Source organism: Pantherophis guttatus, chromosome 4 (assembly GCF_059756535.1).
Source record: "Pantherophis guttatus breed Tessera chromosome 4, ASM5975653v1, whole genome shotgun sequence".
Taxonomy (NCBI): domain Eukaryota; kingdom Metazoa; phylum Chordata; class Lepidosauria; order Squamata; family Colubridae; genus Pantherophis; species Pantherophis guttatus.
In genome coordinates, this window is record NC_142066.1 from 107,670,862 (window position 1) to 107,696,355 (window position 25,494).

The following is a 25,494-nucleotide window of genomic DNA, read 5'->3' on the forward strand; positions in this document are numbered from 1 at the left end:
CATCTCACGGCTGCTTGGTCCATCCGGGCCTCATCCTCGGCGTCCTTTTTTAACTGTGCGGCCCTTCTCTGGTTGAGACAGCTGCAAGACCGCTTGCCCCGTGCCGACCTCAGAGCTCATCAAGATCTCAATAAGATTGCCGCAGCCCTGGAATATTCAGCAGATGCCACCCTCAACGCTACGAGATTCGCTGCCAGGGCCCTTGGCTCTTCCATCACTTCGCGCCGCCTTCTCTGGCTCAGGGGCTGGCAGGCGGATATGCGTAGTAAGTGGCAGCTCGCCTCTGCCCCCTATTCCGCAGGTTCTCTTTTTGGACCCCCGCTGGAACCTCTCCTGATCGAAACCCGGGACAAGCGCAAGATTCTCCCTTCTCAGCTTCGGCGGTCGGCTTCACGCTACACTCCGTATCCACGGTCCCAGTCCTTTCGTGGGCCTGACTCCAGCTCGTTCCAGCCACGCTACCAGTGTCCCGCCCCTCCTCGAAGCCAACATCTTGGCTTCAGGTTAGATTGGGGGGTAGTAACCTGCCACGCCGGTCCTTTCGGGGAGGGCGGGGACGCTTTGCCAGACGAGGCAGATAGTTCCCGCAATGATATTCCTATAGGGGGTCGCTTGTCCTAATTCTATTCCCAATGGGTCTCCTCTGTATCTGACGCCTGGGTTCTCTCCACTATTCGCTCGGGCCTTCTTTTGGAATTCCTCAGCCCTCCTCCCCCCAGTTTTTATTTCCTGCCCTGTCTCTCGGGACCCGCAGAAGCAGGCCCTTGTTTCCTCAGCCATCAACCATCTCCTGGCTATTCAGGCTGTTCAGAGGGTGCCCCCTGATCAACAGGGCAGGGGATTTTACTCCCGTCTTTTTGTAGTCCCTAAGTCCTCGGGGGGATGGAGGGCCATTTTAGACCTTAAAGCTCTGAACCGGTACATAATTTATCGCTGGTTCAAGATGCACACCCTGTTCTCCATTTTGGAGTGCCTCCGCCCAGTGGATTTTCTCTCTTCAATTGATTTAACGGAGGCCTAACTCCATATTCCGATTCACCCTTCCCACCGTCAGTTTCTCCGTTTTCATTTCATGGGGTCCCATTTCCAGTATAGAGCCTTGCCCTTTGGTCTCTCCTTGGCCCCAAGGGTTTTCACCAAGGTCATGGCTACACTCATAGGTCATATCAGGTCCCTTCCCATTAGGCTCCAATTTTATTTGGACGATATCCTCATTATGTCTACTTCCCTTTCTTCGGCCACCAAGGACCTTGATTCTGTCCTTTCTCTTCTCCAATCCCATGGGTTCTCTGTCAATTGGGCCAAAAGCCACCTATCACCTTCCACAAGTATCGTCCACCTGGGAGCCACAATTGACACAGTCTCTTCCAGGGTGTTCCTCTCCCCAGACCGTCAACTGGCTCTCTGTGACCTAATTGGCCAATGCTGGGCTGCGGATTCTGTCTCTCTCATGAAACTCTCTTGCCTTCTGGGTAAAATGGTTTCCACTTTCGGAATTGTTCCCTGGTCTAGATTGCACTGCAGGGAGCTGCAGTGGCTCCTCCTCCCGTACCAGCGCGCTGGCAGGAGCAACTCTCTGGCCCGCATCCGTCTCCCTCCTTCAGTACGGTCCTCCCTCCGATGGTGGTCCTCAGAGGCAATCTGCAAGGGGAGCAATTACACAGAACCATCTCGACTGGTCCTCACGACGGATGCCAGCTTGACCGGCTGGGGGGCTCACCTGCTCCATCACATGGCCCAAGGTCAGTGGACCGCCCGGGACCGACAACACAACATCAACTACCTAGAATTGCGGGCCGTGCGCCTAGCCCTCCTCTCCTTTCGATCTCTGGTGGACGGCAAGGACATTCTAGTCCTTACCGACAACATGGCAACCAAAGCGCACTTAAACAAGATGGGGGGCACTCATTCCAAAGCTCTGCTTACGGAGACCATTCTGCTGGGCCGCATCCCATCTGTCATCCATCCGGGCGGACCACATTTCCGGGACGGCAAATCTACAAGCGGATGCTCTCAGCCGCTCTCCCGTGGATCACGGGGAGTGGAGCCTCTCTCCATCCCTCTTCCGGGAGATTGTCCGTCGATACGGGACCCCGGTTGTCGACCTGTTCGCCTTGGCGACGAATCACCTCCTTCCACGGTACTTCTCACGGTTCCCGGACCCTCAGGCAGAGGATTCCGACGCCCTCCGCTGCCCGTGGCCTCCCGGTCTTCTATACGTATTCCCTCCCCTTCCCCTCATCCCTTGTGTACTCAGGAAGATGTCAGCAGAGAAGGCGGATCTACTTCTCGTCGCCCTGCACTGGCCACGTCACCCTTGGTACGCGGACCTGCTATCCCTCTCTGTAGCACATCACTGGCGCATACTGGACTCCTTAGTGACGCTGACCCAGAGCCGTCTCACTTATCCGGATCCCAAGTGGCTTCACTTGACCGTGTGGAGGTTGAGCAGGGTCTCCTAACAGTCCCTCCTCCGGTGGCTACCACGATGCAAGCTGCTCGCCGCCCATCTACAACCAGGATCTATGGAGCTACCTGGCGCGCCTTCGTTTCCTGGTGTAACCGTTCTGCGGTCGATCCTCTTTCGGCTTCTGTCCTCCACATCCTTTCCTTCCTCCAAGCGGGATTCGAAGCAGGATTAGCTCCTAACACCCTCCGTCGTCAGGTGGCAGCTCTGGCTTCCGTCCTTTCCTGTGGTTCTCCGGACTCTTTGTCCCATCACCCCTTCATCCGCATTTTCCTCCGCGGAGCTACCAATCTCCGCCCTCCTCCTGTGCATCGTTTCCCTACTTGGGATCTGAACAAAGTTCTCACGGCACTCGTCTCGTCTCCCTTCGAACTGCTTCGTCAAGTTTCTCTCCGTTTCCTATCGTTCAAAGTTTCGTTCCTCGTCGCTATTACTTTGGCGCGCAGGATATCGGAGCTAGCTGCCCTGTCCACCCGCAGTGACCTTTGTATCTTTCACAGGGACAGGGTGGTCCTGCGCCTTGACCCGGCTTTTTTGCCTAAAGTTAACATGTTGTTCCATAGGGCACAAGAGGTTGTGCTCCCGAATTTTTGCCCTCACCCCACGCATCGACTGGATGTCCGCAGGGCTCTGCGGATCTACCTGGCCCGGACTGCTCCTTTTCGCAAAACAGAAGCGTTGTTCGTTTCCTTTCAACCAGATACTGTGGGGGCCCGTGTCTCTAGTACTACCTTAGGACGATGGATCAGGGCTACTATCGCCTCTGCCTACCAACAATTGAAGCTGCCCGTCCCGCGAAACATCACGGCCCATTCAACCAGGAGCGCAGCGACTTCCAGCGCTTGGTCCACTCAAGCGCCTCTAGAAGAGGTCTGCAGGGCTGCCATGTGGACTTCTATTTTTCCGTTCATCCGCCACTACCGCGTGGATTCCTTCGCATCTGCGGATGCTGCCTTTGGTCGCCGGGTCCTGCAGTCCGTTCTTCCCCCCTGAGGTATTCAGGCCGGTTGTTCCCACCCTGGTGGACATGCAGCTTTGGTATGTCCCCAGTCTGACTGCCTTCCCTTCCTTCGGAGAATGGACGTTGGTCTTACCTGATACGTCCGTTCTCATTCAGGAAGGGAAGTCAGTCAGCCCCACCCTTGGGTCCGGCCCTCTCGGTCGGTTGGGGGAGGGTGCTTTTAATTCTTGCTCATTTCAGGAAGACACATCAGTCTACGCCTACGCCCTCGCCGAAACACTGGGCCATGAGGGCGGAGTTATTCTGATTGGCAAGACTCGATCAATGCTGCATAGAGGAAGTCCTTCCCCAGTCTGACTGACTTCCCTTCCTGAACGAGAACGGACATATCAGGTAAGACCAACGTCCATTCAATTTCTTAGTAGTCAATTCTGGTCTCTTTTTTAAATTTTTAGTATTGAAATATTTCGGTGTGCAAGTATACATTTATATCAGGGTTGTCAAACTCAAGGTCCATGGGCTGGATCCAGCCAGCGACATGGTCAGATCCAGCCCATGCAGCCATCCTGAAAATTGTAAGAAACCGGCCCATGTCATTTCAGCCCAACCCATACTATCCTGGCATTCTTGTGTGCGCGCAGAAGGCAGCAGATGCACGCATACACAGGCCCGGCTCACCCATCCTGGCATGAGTGCATGAGCACAGGAGGAGGTGAGCCAGCTTTGCCTCATCTATAGCTTACCCATTGGCCACCACCATCTCCTCCTCCTCTTCCTTGTGGATCAGGGGACGCAGCCGCCACTGTTGTCAGCAACCTGCTCCCCTTCTCCAGCCGCTGCACCATGATTCTTGTGCCCCCCCAGCCTGCTCTTCACCCAGCAGTGGAAGCCACTCCAGTCACAGCCTTGGGATTGTCTTCTCGCTGCCCTCACCGTGCCAGCCCTTCACCTGGATGGCTGGCCAAAAGTTTTATTCTCCAGGCGCTGCCCCATGATTTTTGCACTCCCCAGCCTGCTTTCCACTGGCAGAGGAGGCCGCTCCAGCCACTGCCCCGCAACTCTCATGTCCCCAGGCATGAGAATTGCAAGGGCATGAGAATGCCCCCGCAATTGTCTGCCCGGCACTGCCCGGCAGTGGAGGCCACTTCAGCCTCAGCCTCAGTCCCTCCTTTGGCATCCTTTCTTTAATGATTCTATTCCACCATTTCTTCTATATTGTCCTCTGGTGAGTTATCCCAAAGTGAGTTGGCCATGGCGAGTTGGCCATGGCGAGTTGGCCACAGCGAGTTGTCCTAGACCCACTGGCTTTGCGGAGTCGCACAAACTGTTAAATTGTTTCCTAACCTCACAATCCAAGATGGTTTTTCTACATGTTTTAATATTTCTCTGATTCTAGTGATGCCTTTCTTTTTCCATGTGAATTATTCCATTTAGGTTGCACAAATATTGCTATTCACAAACTGGTGATTTGAATGTGAAGCACAGACTGTAATGGATACTAAGTAAAATCTTTAATTTCCCATATCAAATTATTTTTGGTTTTAAAGAGAAATACAGGACAGTTGGAGTTGCCAATTAAACCAGGACATAAAACTGGCATGCATGCCATTATAAAGAGTTTGTAAAGCCAGACACAGATGGCAGTAAATCATTCTCTAAAAATGGCCTCATATATCTTGCAAATGAACAATCTTGTTTCCATTGCTATGAGGTATGGAAACCGTATAGTGAAATCTCCATTACTCATTCTTTCTGCTCTAAACACTTCACTATATTAAAGGCAAGCCTATAAGAAAAATGAGTACACATCCAAGCACATAAACATCATAATAAAACCATGGACTAGAATATGCTATACATTTAAGAAAAACACTCTGTGTAACAATTTCTTTATTTTAGTAGATGGGAAAATCAATTACAAATTAAAATGCCTCCCCAACTTAGATGTTACATCACATTGAGCATGTTTCCAAGTTTCAAGATCTGAAGACCTTATATCTTTTTACTTTCCACAAATATAATTGGATCTGTTGCTTTTATCTGCCATGACAGCTCCTGTTTTGCTAATGTAGTTTTAAGTAAGTAAGCTTTTATTGCGGTCAGAGACCTAATGTAGTTTTATTATAGAATGCTTGATTGTTGCAATTATGTGTTAATTAGTATGCATGCCGCCCTAGAAAGAGAATCTCATCTGAGAAGTTTCATCAAGAGGCATCCGCTAATGGACTCCCTTACAACAAATTAAAATCTTTCATGATATTTCAATTCACAATTGTTTCTAAAATAAAGATGTATGTTTTAAAATAGTTATATTCCTACATCCTCCTGCATAGGACTATGGTTGACAACATTGCTATTTTAGATCCCCAAAGAAGAAAAGTTATGTCTCTATCAAGAGAAGCTAACACTGATGATGTTACGTAGTTTGATAATGAAACATTTGACAGAAAACTACCAAGCTCAGAGAGTACCAAAAACTCCACAGTAATATTTGTGTTATACACTGAAATGTTTTTCCTGCTGTGGCCTCATTATATAAGAGAAATCTCTATTTTTATTTATCTTATGTATCGAATTTCAACTTTACACTGGCAAAAGTGAACTTTAGAGGACAGTTAACACTGCTTAGCTAAATATGTGTTGTATTCTCTGTTCACAGCTGATGTATTTTATCTTTCCCCCAAACATTTCTCCAACAGAAACAAATTTTAAGGCAATGTTTCAAGGCAGAAAATTTGGAAATTCATTGAGATTTTTTAGGATTACTTCCAGAGATACACTCAGATGAAGAAATTAATATTTTCATATTCATAGAAAGGCAGCAGGCTCAACAGTCAGCCAGATGTTCAGACTGGATTTGGCATTTTGGTTACCTATCAAGTCTTTTCCAAGGGTCTGGAATATGCAGATCTGGATATTTATTATTATTATGTTTGCCACACAATTAGCCAGATGTTGAGATTGGATTTGGCATTTTTGTTTATCTATCAAGTTCTTTCAAAGGACCTGAGGTAGGCAGATCTGGATGTTTGAGGGTGCTGCAGATGTCATTGCAGGATATTTGTAAGTATAAGTAAAGCCAATGGTGTTTAAATTTAAGCCAATGGGGTTTTGGAGATTGCACCCAAGGCACCTATTACTATTGGTACTACCTTTGCTTGCTTTTGCCACAGTCATCCTACTTTTTTTTAGATCTTTGTAGTTTGTTATCTTCTCCAGTTCTTTCTCTTCTCTTCTGCTATCTCCAGGTATTGCCATGAGCACTATCTACTGATTTGTTTTTCTTATTGACAGTTGCTAAGTCTGGGTATTATGTGGCAGGTGCCTGTCTGTTTGAATTCCAAAGTCCCAGAGCAATTTAGCATGTCCATTTTCTATGACTTTCTCTATTTTATGGTCCCACCAGTTCTTTCTTTCTCTTAGCCATTGATAGACCTTGTTATTTCCCTGCTACTTTTTAATGTACTAGCAATGTAATGTTTTGTTTTCCTGTGCCTCCATTCTGTTCTTCATTTGGTCTTTCTTGTATGCCAGTTTAATCTCTTCAGTAGTCAGTAAGCTTCCTGGTATACTAGCTTCAGTGTATCTTTTTTACTACTCTTTGGATAATTTTTCAATGCTACGTATATGATCTACTGTTACTTCTGATTCTTTGAACAATATGCACATGGAATCATTTGATGATTTTTAAAGCTTAAAAAAACCTTTTTTTAAACTAATGCCTTGATTGTTTATTTAGAATAGCATGCTATCTAGCAAAACCAAGCCTTCAGTTTCTTTTTTTATGTTCCAGTTGTAGGCCATTGCTGCCTTTCTCCTGATCTTTTATAGAAATTGACCATATAATGGTTCTCCTTGCCAGCCTTTTGTTCCTGTTTTTATTACATTATGTCAACATTCACCTTTTGTCTCCTGTACATTTAGTAAGTTTCAATTCTTAACTTGCATCGATGCTTGTTCTTAGCTGTCTTTTACATAATCAGCTAATGAACACTTTTTTCTATGACAATTTGTTTGACTTGAACTAAACATTTACCTCCATTTCTATGGCACAAGTATATATTACTATGGGGATGCAATGCATGGTAAATATCTTTTGTCTTTCAGTCCAAACTGTCCAGTTTACCTTGTTCAATTAATAATTTCAGCAGTGTATCACAGGTATGGCCCAAGTACTGATGGCTTTGATGATGTTTCCACAGTTTAATTTTGTCATTAGCAATTTTGTCATTAGCAATTAGCAAAGGATTTATTTATTTTTTTGAAATAGAAATGTTCTGTAATATTCCTTATTTGTTAAGTTTTCATTGTTTAAAAAACAAAGACCATTTATATGGTCTTTATTCTAATCCTGCTTGACAACCAATAAAATATTTCAATCTTGTTCTTACTGGCTGCTATTGATATGTTTAGCAAGTATGTAAGAAACAAAGCAGCTGAGAAACTGGAGAAAAGTAATCATAATTACATTCTTTTGAATTGTAGAAGTAGACTTTTCAGTCTTACAGAAGATTCCCAAGATAGCTTTTAATTAAAACTATTTTAAAAAAGCATGGTTACCAAATAGCACAGATGTATGAAGCAGTCTCATGAATATATGCTCCTACTCATTGTTTTAATTGCCATCTAGGATTGCAGGCAGTGGTGGGATTCAATTTTTTTAACAACCGGTTCTGTGGGCATGGCTTAGTTATGGGTGTGGCTTGGTGGTCATGTGACTGGGTGGGTATGGCTAGCTGGTTATGTGACCGGTGGGCGTGGCTATCTGCATAGGGACTACAGAGGGCTGAAAAAAGTCATTTCTGACTGGTCTTCGCACTTTTGACTGGTCCTCGCACTTATGACCATCCTCACATTTATTCCCATTGCGGCATTCTTAACAACCGTGTCACTCACAACTGCTTCTCTTCATCATGGTGACAAGATAGGGCAAAAACATAAAATGTGAGGACAGTCGTAAGTTCGAGGACTGGTCAAAAGTGCGAGGACCAGTCAAAAATAACTTTTTCAGCCCTCTGAGTAGTCCATATGCACAAAAGGACTATCCAGAGGGCTGAAAAAAGTGATTTCTGACAGGTCCTCGCACTTTTGACTGGTCTTCGCACTTATGACTGGTCATCATTTATGCCCATTGTAGCATTCTTAACAACCGTGTCACTCATTTCACAACTGCTTCTCTTCACCATGGTGACAAGATAGGGCAAAAACGTAAAACGTGAGGACAGTCGTAAGTTCGAGGACTGGTCAAAGTGCGAGGACCATTCAGAAATAACTTTTTCAGCCCTCTGAGTAGTCCATATGCATAACAGGATACAGCAATAGAGAGGGATGAAGGAAGGGAAGGGAAATTAGAGTAGGAGTGAGGGTAAGAGAGGGAGGAAGAGAGGAGGAGAAGGAGAAAGGAAGAGGAAGTAGGGAGGAGAAGAAGAGGGGGAGGAAGAGAAAGTAAGAAGGAAAGAAAAGAGAGAGGTGTTAGGTTTGAGGAGAAAGATTGCTGTACAATAAAAAAGATGAAAGGGAAGAAAGCCAACCCCAAACAAATATAAAGATATTAAGATAAAGAATGAATTGTTAAACTTTAAAGAATAAAAGAGAACAAATATGAATAAATAGCAATAATTAGAAACACACATACAAACATACAATGTATTTTCTTTGAACAGAGTATTTGGCCGGTTCACAAATTTAAACAGTGTTTAGTCATTTCAATTAAATTTACAATTTCTATATTTCCTTTTTGCCATATTTATTCCTCATCTATTTTTGTAAAAAACCAATATTACCCTTCATCCTCATCTCTAATCTTAATCAAATTCAATTTTTCCCTTCTATTCTATATTGTACCCCTTCCCATTGTCATCTATTTTTATATCCATCCTCACATTGGTTAATTATGTAATATTACAGTTGTTTAATATAAGTTCAACATTTTAATATAAATCAATTAGTTATATAACTACCTTTTTTGTATATTAATCAATATGAACATGAATATTCCAATTATTTCCATGCAATCCAATTTCTTACAAATCAATTAATTATATTTACCAATAATAATAAACCAAATAATTTCCCCCATATATTCCTCCAAACCACAACTTAACCATTTCTGCTTTCAACATAATATACAATTAATAGTATCTCAATTATTACAATTCCCTAGTTAAATAGAGCTTTTTTTCTTTTGTGCTTTAAAATCTTGAACTCTCCTCTTTTTCCCTAAATTTTCCATTGTTTGCACCTACCTTTTTTGGTGAGGAAAAAGAAAAGAAATCTGCCTGCCTAATTTTCCAACGTTGCAGCAACAGCAAAGCCAACAGCCTGCTTTACTTTCAGTTACATTTTTCAGCATAGCTAGAGGAAAAAAAATCTGCTCAAGCAAGCAGCAGAGCCCTGACCAAAACAGCTGAGAGCAAATCAGCTGAGAGTCGGGAGCTGATCTAAGCAAGGGCTAATTAGCCTATGCTGAAGCTCTGCGGGCCAATAAAATTACAAAAAAACACCGAACCGTTTGTTAAATTGCTGGCTCGCCCGCCCCTCACCCACCACTATTTATTGGCAATAAATAGTGGTGCGGAGGGGTGGGGCAAGAATATGTGAAAGCTAAGGAAAGGTTTTATCCAAACCTAAATACATCTTCTAAAACGCTTCTGATGAAGTCCCGTAGGGTTAAATAGGATCCTATAAAAGTAGATGGTCTTTTAGATACTGTGCTACTTACAATAGAATGCAAACTGAATATTACTTTTGAAGAGGACTAGATTCGGGGGACACGCATATTCTTTGGTTCTAACTTGAAGCCTCAATAATAAGGCCTGAAACTTTGGTCAAGGCTAAATACTTCTCTTTATGCCAGTAAGGAGTTGCTGAGATGACACAGGGTATTTTTATCTTAAAAGAGCAGACTGACCCAGACAGATGCATCCTGTTGCTTACTTCTGCATTCCACCCTAAATGTCATATATAACATATGATAAGTATAAGTAACTCCCAGTATATTCATGTGACTCCCTTTTTGCTTTTATCTATTACCAAATGTCTGGACTAGGCGTCTTTCGGTTCCTCCTAAGACCAAATATGTCTAAATGTAACACCCAGACAATGTATATGTAATTTAGAGTATAAAAACAACACCTTTGTACACCCTTCGGGGTTCAGACAATTTGCTGTGTTTACTGCTGTTTGAACCTCTATGCATAATAAACCTTTCCTGCATTGAAGAGCTTGGTTTGGTCCCGTCTTTTCCTACAACACTTTAGTGAAAATGCAATAACCTTGATAAAACTGTCATTTATAGGTAACTAGGAAATTGTATATTTGTATATGTAATCTGGCTATTTGTTCTTTGGCGTTCAAATCATCAGATAACATTATGCCAACTAATGGAATAAAAGCAAATCACATGCTCACTAGAGAATTACATGATCATCATGATTACTGAAATAATTTAATAGGATTTCCAGTGGGAAAAGAATGAAAGTAGGCACCATAATGAGATCAAATATGAAGACAACCCAGAAATGACAATGCTACCAAATCTTGATTTCTTAAAAAATTGTCTTTGCATATTAACTTTATAAAAAGTAATAGGTCAACATGAAGACCTTTAAGCAACTGAAAATATAGGTAGATTTGTTAGGCAGATATAAGTAGTATTCTGCACAGCATCATGGTGGCAGATAGCATATTCAGATGGGGGGGTCTCACACCATTAATTCTAAAATGTAAAGAAAAAGGTCTTTGCAAATTTAATTGGTTATGTCTCTCACTTAATACTTTCTCCATATCTATCTACATTTCAATGATCTGTCCATTTAATTGGCATCCAGTTAAACACATTGGAAAGGGAATGGAGCTGTAGAGGAAAGATGGAACAGAGTTCAGCATTCCATCATCTATATATTCTTTCAAATATTTCACTTATGGCATCATCCTTCATTTTACCCACATAAACATCCTAAAAATTTAAAATTAGTCTACATATGTAAGACCATATTGTGTAGTCATTTAAAAAGAGACCTTTCAAAATGGTATTTTAGTAAAAATGTAGTTGTTATTAGACCTAAGCTAATCTTTTCTTCTTGAGTTCATTAAGAACATTCCACATAAAATTAAGCCCGATTTAGATCAGAAAGAGAGTAAGTTCAGATCCATTTTCAGTTGAGGCCACTGTGCTTCCTATAATATCTTGGGAATACCATAATTCAGAAGCTGGAAACCTTTTCTCCTGTATGTCAAAAAACATAGTCATCCATTAATACAGGTAGTCCTCAGCTAATGCCCACAATCTGGATCAGAATTTTGGTCGCTAAGCAATGCATTCATTACGTGAGTCATCACATGACCAAGCCCAATTATGGTCATTAAGTGAATTATAAGAGTTCATAAGTGAATCATGTGGTCAATATGTTAATCACATGGATGTTAAGGAAATCCAGTTTTCACAATTGACTTTGCTTGTCAGAAGCTGACTACAGTCATCATCACATGTGCCCAAATTGTGATCACAAAAACACAAAACCACAAAGGTGATGCATGATCAGAACCTTGAGGATGGATCATAAATCACTTTTCCCAAGGTCTTTATAACTTTGAACTATCAATAAACAAATAGCTGTAAGTCAAGAATTACCTATATGGCACTCTAGGCTTCGATCTTAAAACTATAGCATTGTCAACATTTTTAAAATCACAGTTTGATTAAAGAAAAAAAACAAATACTGTAAAACAGCAACAAAAGGGCAGCATAAATATTTCATTCAGAAAAGATGTGATGGAAGAACAGAATATTAATATTTTTGTCATTATCACCCTACTTGAAATATGTGTTCTGTTACTGAGTAAGTCTCTTATTATTTATCTAAAACATTATAGATGCAATTTTTCCCAGCTGTTGCTCTCAAAATAGGATAGGCTGGAATTATCATCTTCTTTTAAAACATACTTTTCTATCTATTTAGAAGAATTTTCTCAACTTGGTGTCTTCCAAATGCTGGATAACAATTCCAATAATATCTAGCCAACATTGCAAATGGCCAAGCTATTTGAAGATGATGAAGTAGACCGAAGGTGATCAGGAAGCCATCAGATAAGCAAAGTCTGTTTCAGAAAGATTAATATTGGACATCAGCTGCACACGCACACATACACACACACACACTCACTCACTCACACACATACACACACAATACTCAGCAGAGATCACCTTATAAAAAACTAGTGCAAATCTGATTAAACTACTTATATATGGGTATTTTAAAGGTTTGTAAGAAGTTAAATAAGCACAATTGATATCTTACTATTGCAATATTATTCTGAAGACAAAAAAAATGGAAAATCTTTTTCTCATAATAAATGCAGTAAAAAAACATAATGGTATATTTTCACAACATAGTGTCACAATTTTGGAGTTCTCACAACTCCAAATTTAAATTTTTCCTCTCTAAAGACTGGAGCAAAAGACATCTACGTATAAAACATGGAACAAGGCATTTCTCTCAAAGAGTTTTATATTTATATGTAGGAAATCAATTTGTAATACCAGTCGTATCGTTCAAATCAGATGACATTGTCTAGTTAGAAGATAATTTACTTGGCTGCCGAAGCAATTTGATAGTTGTTCTGATTTGTGATTTTCATTTTGTTTGTTAATGAAAAAAATTAATGAGCAATGTTACTGGAAGTACAGCTCCAAGAACTGGCATTATTAAACATGCTTTCACTATACTGTATATTATGTTGATTGCACTGTCAGAGCCTGAACTTTGGCTACACAAACCAATCAATCAAACTGATATGGAATTTTCAGGAATGACTTTTTCACTTACCTTTGCACTGATTTGTGTTTTTGTCTAGGATTGCTTTTGTAGATACAATTTTTCCATACCTAGAAAACAAAAAGAGAAAAATAACATTTTAGACATAAAGACATAGATATATATTTGTTTGTTTTATTGTGATTTCAATCTCATTCAGTCACCTACCATTATTAAGACACAGAAGTAGATTTCACCACTGGCAAAAACTGTGACATTAAAAGCTCAGAATGCAATCTCTATGGCAGTGATGGCAAACCTTTTAGAGACTGAGTGCCCAAACTGCAACCAAAAACCCACGTATTTATCGCAAAGTGCCAATACAGCAATTTAACCTGAACACTGAGGTTTTAGTTTAGAAAAAACAACTCATACATTAGCATCTTTTGTCTTAAAACAAAAACTCAATAACAGAGCTTCCAATGATACAAACAACTTTTTATTGAAAAGTAAAAGTTTGCATTTGGCATGCTTTTGAACTTGGAAAAGTTAAAAGAGTCAAGGCGTATGTAAGATAATGCAGCAAACCCTAGACTTTTAGAGACAAGCTATAACAATTTTAATTCAGGCTTTGCAAATAATTTTTAGGATGGGCTTATCAGCAGGCGGGGAAAAACCAAGTTACTGATCAGGAGGGTACTTTGGCTAACCAATAACTGGGACTCCTCCGCACAACCCTATTGAATAACAGAAAGGCTAAGCTGGGTATGGAGAGACGGTGGGGGAATAAGAGTCATTATTTCACCTTCTCTCCTCAACCCAAAAAAAATCCAGAGGTGAAATGGAGCCTTCTTTCTGCCAAAGCTTTCAGGGGCTTCCAAACTACTCCCAAGGGCTGTGAGCAGAGGCATGGAGAAGGAAAGCCCAGGCACGTTCTTCCCAATTTGACAGCCAAATTGCTCCCACCAGTTTCTTCAGGAAAGCCCTACCATTGAATTGACTTGAAAGCAAAAGGGAGCCTCGAGGTGACTTCAGCATGACCTTCAGCATGAATCCTTCTGGTGCTGCTTCCTCCTCCACACCGGAGCAGTGGAAAGGACTCTGGCCGGAATTAGGCCGGCTGATGTTGCAGCGATATCGGATGTGAGGAACGGGTCTCCATGCTCCTGCGTTGAGTTCTCCATGTTAGAGGGCTCCGAAAAGAGCTTAGGCTATTCTGGAAGGGTGGTGAAGAAAAGAAGGACACCCTGCAGGTCATAGAGAGTCGCAATCTCTCCTGCTTGACCCAGGGTTTTTTTCCCTTTTGCTTCATGACAAGGAGAAGAAGCAGTCAAAAATGGCTGCTGTGAAGCTGCGACAGTCAAGGCAACACAGAAAGCCCAGGAGAGGTGTAAGTGAACAGTGAATGGAACTGGGTGAGAAGATTCCTTTTTTACTCAAAACCTAACCTTAAAAAGAAAAGAGGAAAAAAATCTGAAAGACATTCTTAACTATTTATTAAAGTGGTGAATTATTACATAGAGAAAAACTACAGACCCGAAAAAGAAGAACTAAGAGAGGAAAAATTAAAAATTTCAAAGTACAGAAAATTGGATGGCTAAATTGGGTAGGTGTTATTTTGAAAAGGTATTTCACAATGCTGGATCTATCTACTTTAATAATTGACTTTGCTTTATAAATCAAATTTAAATTGGATTTAATAGCTATTAGAACTGAAACCTAAGCTGAGAGCACTATCTACTGACGAAGGAAAATATACCATATTTTACAACCCTGGAAAAAATTTCGATTAGAAAAATAAACAACATTTATTTGGAGAACTGTGGTGATATTTACTGTTCTATACTTATCTACCTTATTACTATGGGAGTCCAATAATGAGAACAAGGAAGATACCTAAGTAAAGCATTTTTGAATGTTAAGATATATGACTAAACTTATAGAGTGGACATATGGAGATATTTGGAGAGTTTACTGGACTACCTGAATATCTGATTGAATAACCCTGGGATATAAAAGAACTATGACAAAAAAATACAACATTTAATTATACATATCACAACAGCAGCGAGAATAACATATGCACTAAATTGGAAGAATAACGATACACCATCAGATCAAATGGTGATAAAAAAAGTTTTAGAGTGTGCAGAGATGGACAAACTTACTAAAGAAATACAAGATAAGAGAGAAACAGGGTGTTCGTCCTGCCTGATATGCACCTTCACATTGGGTGGAGACAGCAGCCAGGAATGGGTATTCTCGCCTGTTCAGCTTGAAGGACTGAGCAAAATTAAGCTCCGCCCTTGTTGCTAGGAATATCCAGCTTTTGACCAAGATGACAAACAGACTCAACGTCTCGGGAGAAAGAAAGAAAGGTTAACAAGGAAGACCAGACAGTCAAAGGGTAGGGCTGGCTGCTGTCTCCACCCAAAGAGAAGGTGTGTATCAGGCAGGACCAATGCCCTTTCTCCATTGTGGGTGGAGACAGAAGCCAGGAATGGGACATACCAAAGCTTAGTGTCCCAACTACGTGTGGGCCCCAGTCTGGGCCTAAGTCTCTGTAGCAGAGTGAACCCGCTGTAAAACCTTGGACCAAATGTCGCCTCTGCCGAGGCAAACTGGTCCAGCTTATAGTGTTGAACAAAGGACGAAGAAGACGTCCATGTTGCTGCCCTGCAGATATCGTTCAAGGATGCCTGCATGGCCCAGGCCGCAGAAGTAGCTGCACTGCATGTGGAATGCGCCGTCAGGCATGATGGCCATGGCAAGGAACGCAGTTTGTATGCCTTGGCGATCATCTGCTGAAGGCATCTGCCAATGGTGGAAGAAGAGACTTGGAACCTAAAGACACTGGAATAAAAGAAACAAACAAGGACTCTGTCCTACGGAAGTCAGCAGTCCTTTTGAGATAAATATGAAGGGCTCTCCAAACATCCAACAGCCAGCTCTGTTCTAAAGGGTGAGTGGATGTGGGCAAAAATTTGGGAGGATCAGTTCCTGCATGCGATGGAAAGTCGTATTGACCTTCAGGATGAAGGAGGGGTCCATACGAAGGACCACTCAGTCAGAGTGAAAAATGCAAAGGTTGCTTTGTTCAGAAAGGGTGGCAATCTCTGAAATCCGCCTGGCGGAGATAATCACCACCAAAAAGGCGACTTTGCATGACAGCAGACAGAGGCTGACAGTCCTTAAGGGTTTGTATGGGGCTCCTATAAGGGAGTTCAAAACAATAGACAGATCCCAGGTGGGATATCTGTGTACCACAGTGGGACATAAGTTAGTGGCTCCCCGCAGGAACCTATGTATAAGAGAGTGTTGGGACAATGAGATAAGGGACCCACAAGTGAGGACCGTAGAGATAGCTGCCACCTGTCTCCGAAACGTATTGGGCGAAAGTCCCCTCTCAAGTCTGTCCTGGAGGAAAATCAGGACATGGACAATTGAGGCCTGAAGGGCAGAAACCCCTATATGGTCACACCAATTACAAAATGCCCACCAAGTGGCCGAATAAATGCGGTCTGTGGATGGTCTCCGAGATGCTTGGATGGTCCGGATAACCCTGGAGGGGATGTTGTCCCTACTCAGAGTGCACCATTCAAGCGCCAGGCAGTCAGTTGGAGCCACCGAAGGTCTGGGTGGACCAACACCCCCTGGCTGAGCAAGTCCACAGTCTGAGGGACCATCCAGGGAGAAGCCACCAACAATGATTTGAGGTTGGCGAACCAAGACCGCTGGGGCCAATGTGGTGCCAGAAGAATGATGTCCGCCTGCTCCTCAGTATCTTCTGTACCACTCTTGGAATGAGTGACAGTGGAGGAAAGGCATACAGAAAACCTTTTGGTCAATGGCAGCGAAGAGCATCTACTCCCTCCGCCCGAGGAGCTGGAAATCGAGCATAAAAGCGGGGAAGCTGGGCATTCTCCGGGATAGCGAAGAGATCCACCTCGGAAGGCTGAAGAGGTCCGACAGGTCCTAGAAGATGGAAGGGTGCAGGCGCCATTCCGCATGGTCCATAGTCTGGTGGCTGAGCCAGTCCGCCTGCACATTGGATGCCCCCGAGATGTGCTCTGCTGCTAAGGAACACAGGTGATTCTCCGCCCATAGGCCCAGTCTGGAGACCTCCAACATCAGAGCCAAGGATCTGGTGCACCCCTGGCAGTTTATGTGGGCCTTCGTGGCCACATTGTCAGTAAGAACTAACACATATTGATCCAAGACTAGCCGGCGGAAGTGTCTGAGGGCCAAATAGACTGCACACAGCTCCAGCCAATTTATGTTCTGGCATTGATTGGGGCCCGACCATAAGCCCTGAGCAACCTGCATCTGAAGATGTGACCCCCAACCGGAAAGGCTGGTGTCCGTCGTCAATACCAGATGGCGAGCCTCGTGGAAGAGCCTCCCTTTGGAGATGGCTGGAGACCTCCACCAGGTTAGGGACCTGCTGATGCTGGGGGGAACCTGGACCCTGGCTTAAGAATTGCCTTTGCCTGCCTTCTGAAAAAGAGAAACCATTGAAGGTTCCTCATATGAAGGTGAGCCCACGGGGTAATGTGGATGGCTGGAATCATCTTACCCAGTAAGGTAGACAGTAATGCCAGGGGAACCTTATGCTCCTTCTGAACTTTACTTACAAGTTCTTTAAGACTGACCTGTCGTTCCTGAGAGAGATAGACTTTACACTCTAGGGAATCTATCACTGGCCCCAGATGAAGAATATGGGTCAATGGGACCAATTGACTTTTCACTATATTAATAGAGAAACTGTGCCCTCGGAGATAATGCATAGTTACTTGGAGATCCTCTAAGGAAAGATGTTCAGAAGAGGACTGAATTAAAATATCATCCAAGTAACATTGGACATGGATAGGGATGGCCCAGAGATGAGCTGCCAAGGCAGCAAGTACCTTAGTAAAGGCACGGGGAGCAGAAGACAGTCCAAATGGTAAGGCATGGTACTGATAAAGTGTACTGGCATAATAAAACTGCAGATATTTGCGATGGGGGGAAAAATGGGAATATGCAAATAAGCCTCAGTGAGGTCAATAGAGGTGAAGAAGTCGCCCTTCCTGATGCCAGCCAAAATAGATTGAAGAGACTGCATTTTGAACAGTTTATAAACAACATAGCGGTTCAGTCTTTTAAGGTCCAGAATCTGTCTCCACCCTCCCAAGGACTTGGGCACTAAAAAGAGTAATGAATAGAACCCTTGGCCCATCTGATCCTCTGGCACCTGCTGGATGGCTAGAATGTCCAGTAGGTGTTTCACGGCCAAATCTATGAGGGCCTTTTTGTGCCTTTCTTTAGAGACAGGACAGCGAATAAAGAAACTCGGAGGGGTGGAGAGAAATTCAAGGGATAGACGAGATCTTACCGTATCCCTGACCCAAGAGTCCAACATGAGAATGTCCCATCGGTCAGCAAATAGAACTAGCCTGCCGCCGATGGGGCCATGAGACATTCAGCTATTGTTGGCGGTGGAAAGGACGGCTTCCTCCCCCTCGAAAGGGCCACTTGCCAGGGAGTGTTCTACCTCTGTATGACCTGTTTTGGGTCCCCACTGTCTAGGTACAAAGGACCCCTGAGAACGGGAAGTTCCCAATCAGATCCCCTCACAGGAGGCCTGCGAAAAAAGGAAGAAAATCTAGTGTCAGTTTTGCGCTGCGAAGAAGGCAATATTTTGTGTTTATCTTTTGACTCTACGAGGAAGGGCTCCAGGGAAGAGCCAAACAATTTGCCTCCCATAAAGGGAGAAGATGCCAGATGCCACTTGTGATGGGTGTCCGCCTGCCAAACCAGGCGGCGCACCGCCACCGTTAAAGCCATAGATTTCAAAGCAAAGCGGGCAAAGTTGACGGTGGCATCTGCAGAAAACTGGACTGCCGCGATGATTTTGTTTAGATCTTGCTGCAGCCTGGAGTCCTCAGGTGGCAATTTGGTTTGGAGTTGATTCAACCAGAGTAATGTTGCCCTGTTAAAGAAGGAGGCTGTGGTGGCAGATTTAATCACCCAAGCCGCCCCTAAGTCAACACGTTGGAGGGTTTGGTCGGAGCGGCGTTCCTCAGGATGAAGACCTTCATCAGGTTCGGCTGGAATGGCAGTATGAGGCAATATGGCTGCAACAGGGGCATCAACCGTGGGTAATTGGAGCAGATTAGCCATGTCGTGAGCCATGTTAAAGAAACACTTTTCCAGGGAAGACGGAGCTGGAGCAGAGGCAGGCGACACCCACTGGCACTGAATAATGTCCAGGAAAACTGGAGGAGCTGGAATAGAATCAACAGATTTAGTTGGCTCAGAGAAAAGGGGGTTAAATGACCTTTGGGCCGTTGGAGGGACTTCTCCAGAAACTTGAGGGCCCAGTTGCGCCGCTTGAGACGCATTAAAGAGTAAAGATTTGAAAACTGCTGGAAGGAAAAGGCCAGTAAAGGCTGGTTGTTCCGGCTTGAGCACCTCGTCATCAGACAGATCTGGTTCTGGGGGGTCGACTTCGTCAAGTGTCACTGGACGGGTCGTGTGTGAGAGAGCCAACAATGCCGATTCCGGACAGTATAGCAGATCATCCTGGATGTCCCTCACAGGAGAAGCAGAGACCATAAATCTTCCAGAACGATCTCCGCCTGGCCGAAGGTAGCCAGCTTCCAATGATATTTGAAGAGCCCTGAAAAAGTCTGTTGGAGGTTATCAGGAAGCACACATTTCCTACTGGGTGTCGGAAGGACTTGACCTGGAACGGCCTTCGCAGGTTCCTCTAGAAGAAGCGGAGGAGAAGAAACTGAGAGCACTGCAGGTCCCCACAATCCAAAAGTGGAAACAGAAATGGGACAATCCCGGAGAGAGACCTGGTCAGGTGTCACCACAGAGGGAGGAACCTGGAGAAACTCCTGTGAGGTAGGGCCCTTACTCTTGCTGGCCTTATTGTAGATTTTCTGCAAGGCCTGGTCCCTGCGGCTCTCATCTCTAGTGGCAGCTGAGCTGAGGTAGCGAGGGGCATGATGGGAATGAGAGCTTTTGCCCTTGGAGGACACTTCCATGATAGAAGGTGCCTGAGAAGTACCTGGGTCTGAGCCCAAAGGCATCCTATCTGACTGGTCAGTAGACCCGGCCTTCCTGCCATGTTTTGATCTGGAAAGTGCCTTAGGCATCTTTATGATAAATATAAAAGGCTCTGTGCCCTTTGGGGCAAGGCTTAACAATAGCAATGAAACTGGCTCCCTAAAATGGCCGCCCAACAAACAGCAAATTGCAAATGGCCACCTCAGATTCAAATAGGCATTCAGAGCAGTTATTGCTGGAGAGACAAATGGGAAAAAACCCCAGCTGCAAACACAGAGGCCCACTGCAAAACGCAAACACGCTGTTAGAAAATTGAACACTAGGTGTCAATAGTAATAGACCAGGAGGCCAAAACTTCGGGAGGTTACAAAATGGCGCCCAAAGGCCAGGCAATGGAGCGCGAAGCTCCTGAACAATGAAATGGTGGCCAACAGTTCAGCAACGGAGCATGAAACTTCTCACGGCCAAAACAGCATTCAATGGCCAGGCAATGGAGTGCGAAGCTCCTGACATCCAAATCAGCCCTCAAATGGCAGGAAATGGAGCGCGAAGCACCTGATGGCCCAATTCACTCCTTATCAGTTAGGCACTGGAGCACGAAGCTCTTGATGATCAAATAGCGGCTAGCAGCATGCCAATGGAGCGCAAAGCTCCTGGGACAGCAAACAACACGGTTGCTTGCGAGATCGTTGCGGACAAGCCGGGAATGCTCGCTGCGGAGGGCTAGCTCCTTTGATAATTGGGCAGGCAGGAGCGGTGGAATCAGCTGCTGATCTTTGTGCCCGACAGACTCATGCACGATGGAATTAGCAATGGCCGTCGGTGCAGCCTTCAACAGAGCATGAAGCTCCTCACCAAATCTCTGGCTTGCCACGTTCACCCCACTCCCCCAGGAGAAAGGCCTTCATAGCGCTCTGGAATGCCTGCAAGTTCAACGGAGCAATGCTAGCCAGTGAAATGGGGTTGGGGGGGAATGTCTCCTCCAAAGCAGGCAAGCCTGCAGGGGAAAGGAACCAAGTCCAATGAAGACAATGTCCTCAGCAACTCACAGTTCGATGAAATTAAAAGAATCAAAGTCCAAAATGTCAAGGACAGGAACCAGGAAAGGTAGAAAGGAAGGTGTTGAAGAGACATAGCCCGAGATGTCTGTCCAGTCTGAAGGACTGAGAAAAAATATTCCTGGATATTCCTAGTAACAAGGGTGGAGCTTAATTTTGCTACAGACTCAGTCCTTCAAGCTGAACAGGCAAGAACACCCATTCCTGGCTGCTGTCTCCACCCACAATGGAGAAAGAGTACTACATGGTATGGATGGTTATAGGAGAGGTACAAAGGATAAGAAAAGATTAAATGAGGAAGACACAGGAGTATGAACGTAGAAACAAACTTGTAGAAATAGAAATGACAAGATGTATGATTGTAATGTAGTACACTGGTATATTAATATGTATAAATAAATAATAGAACTATATGTATAGATAAGAGTAAAATGAAGTAAGGGAGAAAAATGGATATATAAGAAATGTATACTGATGTGAAAATGTTGTAAAAAAGGAAATTGTAAAAAAAAATTGTTTTAAAAAATTGTTTAATAAAAAATATTTAAAAGAAAGAAAAAGAAAGAAACCATTTGATAGACTAGCCAGGAATGAGGGATGCATTTACATAATTATTTAGTGTAAGAGAAAAAGAAGTGGTGCATTTTGGTTTCAGTTCCTTTCACCCCAAAAAAAGTTGGGAACCACAAACAATTTCTCCCAGAAAGACTACTTAGGTCAGGCAATTCTACCTGGAGAAGGCTGTCTTGAAGTTAAACTGGAGCCAAGCCATAGAGGGCCTTTATAAGTGAAAAACAGAAAACTTTTAGTGAGTAACTGCACTTTCTAAATATTTTTTAAAAACAGCCCTGAGTATATTAGAATGTTCCAGACAGGTTGTAATAAAAGCATGAGCCACAACAGCAAGGTCTTTTTTCTCTAGGTACAGGTTCCAACTGGCACACCAGCTGAAGCTAGAGAAGGACCCCGTATCATGATCTCTACCAGGGATGGGTTCTACATTTTTTTACTACCGGTTCTGTGGGCGTGGCTTATTTTGTGGGCGTGGCTTGGTCATGTGATAGTGGGAGTGGCTTCATGGTCATGTGACTGGATGGGTGTGGCCAACTCAATGTCACTCACGTCAAGGGGTCCCTCGCCTGCCCCCACCTCCCAGCCATTCCTTGTCACACACAGCCTCAACGTATCTATAGTTCTGTAAAAATATTGTTCACCTTTTTTCAACTTTATTATCTACATACTATAGATATATTTTCATGGACCACTGAAAGGAGGAAATGGCTCACATGCTTTGCCCAAGAGTGTGATAGGCAACAGGTTTTTAAGGGGCTGCCAGAAAGAATGTATAGGCAATGTATTTTCCAAAGCACCAGAAGGCAAAACAAGAAGCAATGGATGGAAACTGAACAAAAGAGAAGTTAATTTTTCTCCTAAAACTAAGGCGAAACTTCCTGACAGTGAGAACCAATATAAGTGCAGAAATATTTCAGTCATAATTTCACAAATAGCCATTTGTGCATATTGTTCAAAACAGTAATTAGTATTATGGCTGATGTTTAACAGCAAGTGTAAAAGTCAAAGATCATAAGAGTGCTTCTTTCTCTGTATGTATACAAAACATCACATACCAGGAATAGCATATTAAGATGGACTTATGCAACCTGAAGTACAAAATAAACACACACATATTTATGCTCTGGACTATAGACATTGAATGCATGTAAATCCCTGAAAAATATGTGGTAGCCTTGGGCAAAAGAAAGGCAGTAAAATTATTCTAGGTGTAGGGACAGTGTAAAATATTAACACATGATAAATAATGGAACAATTAAAAATAATAGCACAGAGTTCTCTCTCTCACACACTCTCCCTTCCTTCCTCTTTCTTTCTCTATTTCTCTTTCTCTGTCTTTTTGGGGGGGAGAGTGTTTGTGGCTATGACAACTACTTTCAAAATTGTTACTGGATATTTCCTGTTACATGAAAGTGCTAAAAGGCATTTTCAGTCACATAATGCAACAAAAAAAAATTTAATGGTAAAAGTAAACTGACATATGAAGCTACTTCTAAATAACTATGTAAGAGAGGAATAAATCTTTTTCTGAAAATTACTGACGCAAATATACAAAATTAGAGCTGTAATGTGTGGTAATATTATTTATAATAGAATTTTGGTGGAGGAAATAGAGTAGCAAGGAGATTGACACATTGAGAACTACCCCAGGCGGACTTTTAGGGATGTACTCACCAGCTGAGCTCTTTGCCTTGTGAGACTCCCCCCTCTCGCAAGCCTGGCCTTCTACGTTATTGAAGGCCTACCTCAATAAAGGGTTTTGGAACCCAGAGAGGTGGCATGCCGCGAAGAGGGGGTTGAGGGGTTTTTTATATAAAGTTTTAGCTAATTTCTTAAGGGGTTCCGGGGGGGGGTGAGGGTTGGATTAGAAGTAGGGCCATGGGTATGGGGGATAACCCACTAAGAGGAGGGCCAGGTATGGCTCTGAAGGGTGGGTGGGGGGCCCGGGGTGGAGGGGGGGTTAAAGCTCATCCAGATAAAGTTTTTACTATCAGTACTGTGGGTGGGAGGGATAGATATGGTGGGGTAGGGAGCCATATTGTGTTAGGGGAGCGCACGCCGGCTGTCTTCGAGCGGTGGCGCGCTCCGGCTCCCAAAGCTCCACTCGTTCTCCAGGTTGCGCAGATCCTCAGGGCCCTGGCCTTCGGCTGATGTTGTGCAATGCCAGGTCTGTAGTAAATAAAGCCCCCCTCATTTGTGATCTTGTCCAGGAGCGGGGAGCAGACCTGGCAGGTATTACGGAAACCTGGTTGGGCCAAGAGGGGGGGTCCCTCTTGTTGAAATGTGCCCACCAGGTTTCCGCGCATTCCATCAGCCAAGGTTGCAGGGTAGGGGCGGGGGGATAGCGGTTATCATTAAAGATGATCTGAGACCAAGGGAGGCCACTGTTCCTCAGACTGCCGGCTGTGAATTCCTCCTTGTGAAATGGGGTCACGGGGTTCAGATGGGTTTGCTGATCACGTACCTGGCTCCTTGCCACGTGGCAGCAGCCCGAGCTACTCAACGTCATCGCCGTGGTGGCGGTTGATACCCCTAGGCTTATGGTCATGGGGGATTTCAACTTGCCGTCATGGGTGAGGCGTCTGAGGTGGCTCGGGAGTTCATGGCTTCCATGACAGCCATGGACCTGACCCAGTTAATTCATGGCCTTACCCACACGGGGGGAAACACACTGGATCTGGTTTTTGTCTCTGGACAATGGTTGAGTGATCTTGAGATAGGGGATATAGTTACCGAGCCCTTGTCATGGTCAAATCACTCTCTCCTTCATCTTGACCTTCAAACCACTGCACCCTGCCACAGGAAGGCGGAGCCGGTAAAATGGTTCCGCCCCAGGCACCTGATGGAACCTGACAGGTTCCAGATGGAGCTTGGGCCATTTCCTGAGGCTCTGGCACATGCCTCGGCGGGAGACCTAGTGGCCGCCTGGGATGGGCGGCCACTGGAGCTCTGGATCGGGTCGTGCCTTTGTGGCCTCTGACCTGGCGCCGATCTCATTTGGCTCCTTGGTTCACTGAGGAGCTGAGGGAGTTGAAGCGCCAGAAAAGATGCCTAGAGAGTAGTTGGAGGGCCAGTCTTTCGGAATCAGACCGGACACTGGTAAGATCTCATATTAGGAATTACTTACTGGAGATAAAAGCAGCAAAATGTACTCATTTTGCTGCTCTTATTGCGTCATCAGATAACCACCCTGTTTAGCATGACCCACTCCCTGCTCCACCAGGAAACGCGGGAGGACCCCTTGGAGGGTAGAGCCGAGGATTTTGTTCAGTATCTGTATGACAAAATCACTCAGATCCAGGAAAATTTGGACTCCGACTGGGTAGTCTCAGCGGGAGGGGGAGGTCTTGAGAATGTTATCTGGGATGAGTTTGATCCTGTGACCCCTGAGGACGTGGACAGGATTCTGGGCAGACTGAACATGACCACTTGTTTATTGGACCCGTGCCCCTCCTGGTTAGTGCTGGCTTCCCGGGAGGTGACGCAAGGCTGGCTCCATGGGATTATAAATGCTTCGTTGGGTGAGGGTGACTTTCCCACCGCCTTGAAAGAGGCGGTGGTGAGGCCTCTCCTCAAGAAGCCTTCCCTGGACCCAGCAGTGTTGGCTAATTATCGTCCGGTCTC

The 25,494-nt window shown here is 44.3% G+C and overlaps 1 protein-coding gene across 3 annotated transcripts in view; it reads right to left on the bottom strand.

Annotated features, from left to right (window-relative positions):
• The window catches only part of RBMS3 (RNA binding motif single stranded interacting protein 3), a 937,042-nt gene that overhangs the window by 622,993 nt on the left and 288,555 nt on the right, over positions 1-25,494 (bottom strand). For all 3 annotated transcript variants that reach the window (XR_004588862.3, XM_060685802.2, XM_034404015.2), the window contains exon 3: positions 13,256-13,314. Coding sequence is in view for 2 of the 3 variants with exons in the window: in XM_060685802.2 (XP_060541785.1) it covers positions 13,256-13,314 (59 nt within the window). In the remaining variant the exon portion in view is untranslated. The remainder of the gene's footprint in view (positions 1-13,255; positions 13,315-25,494) is intronic.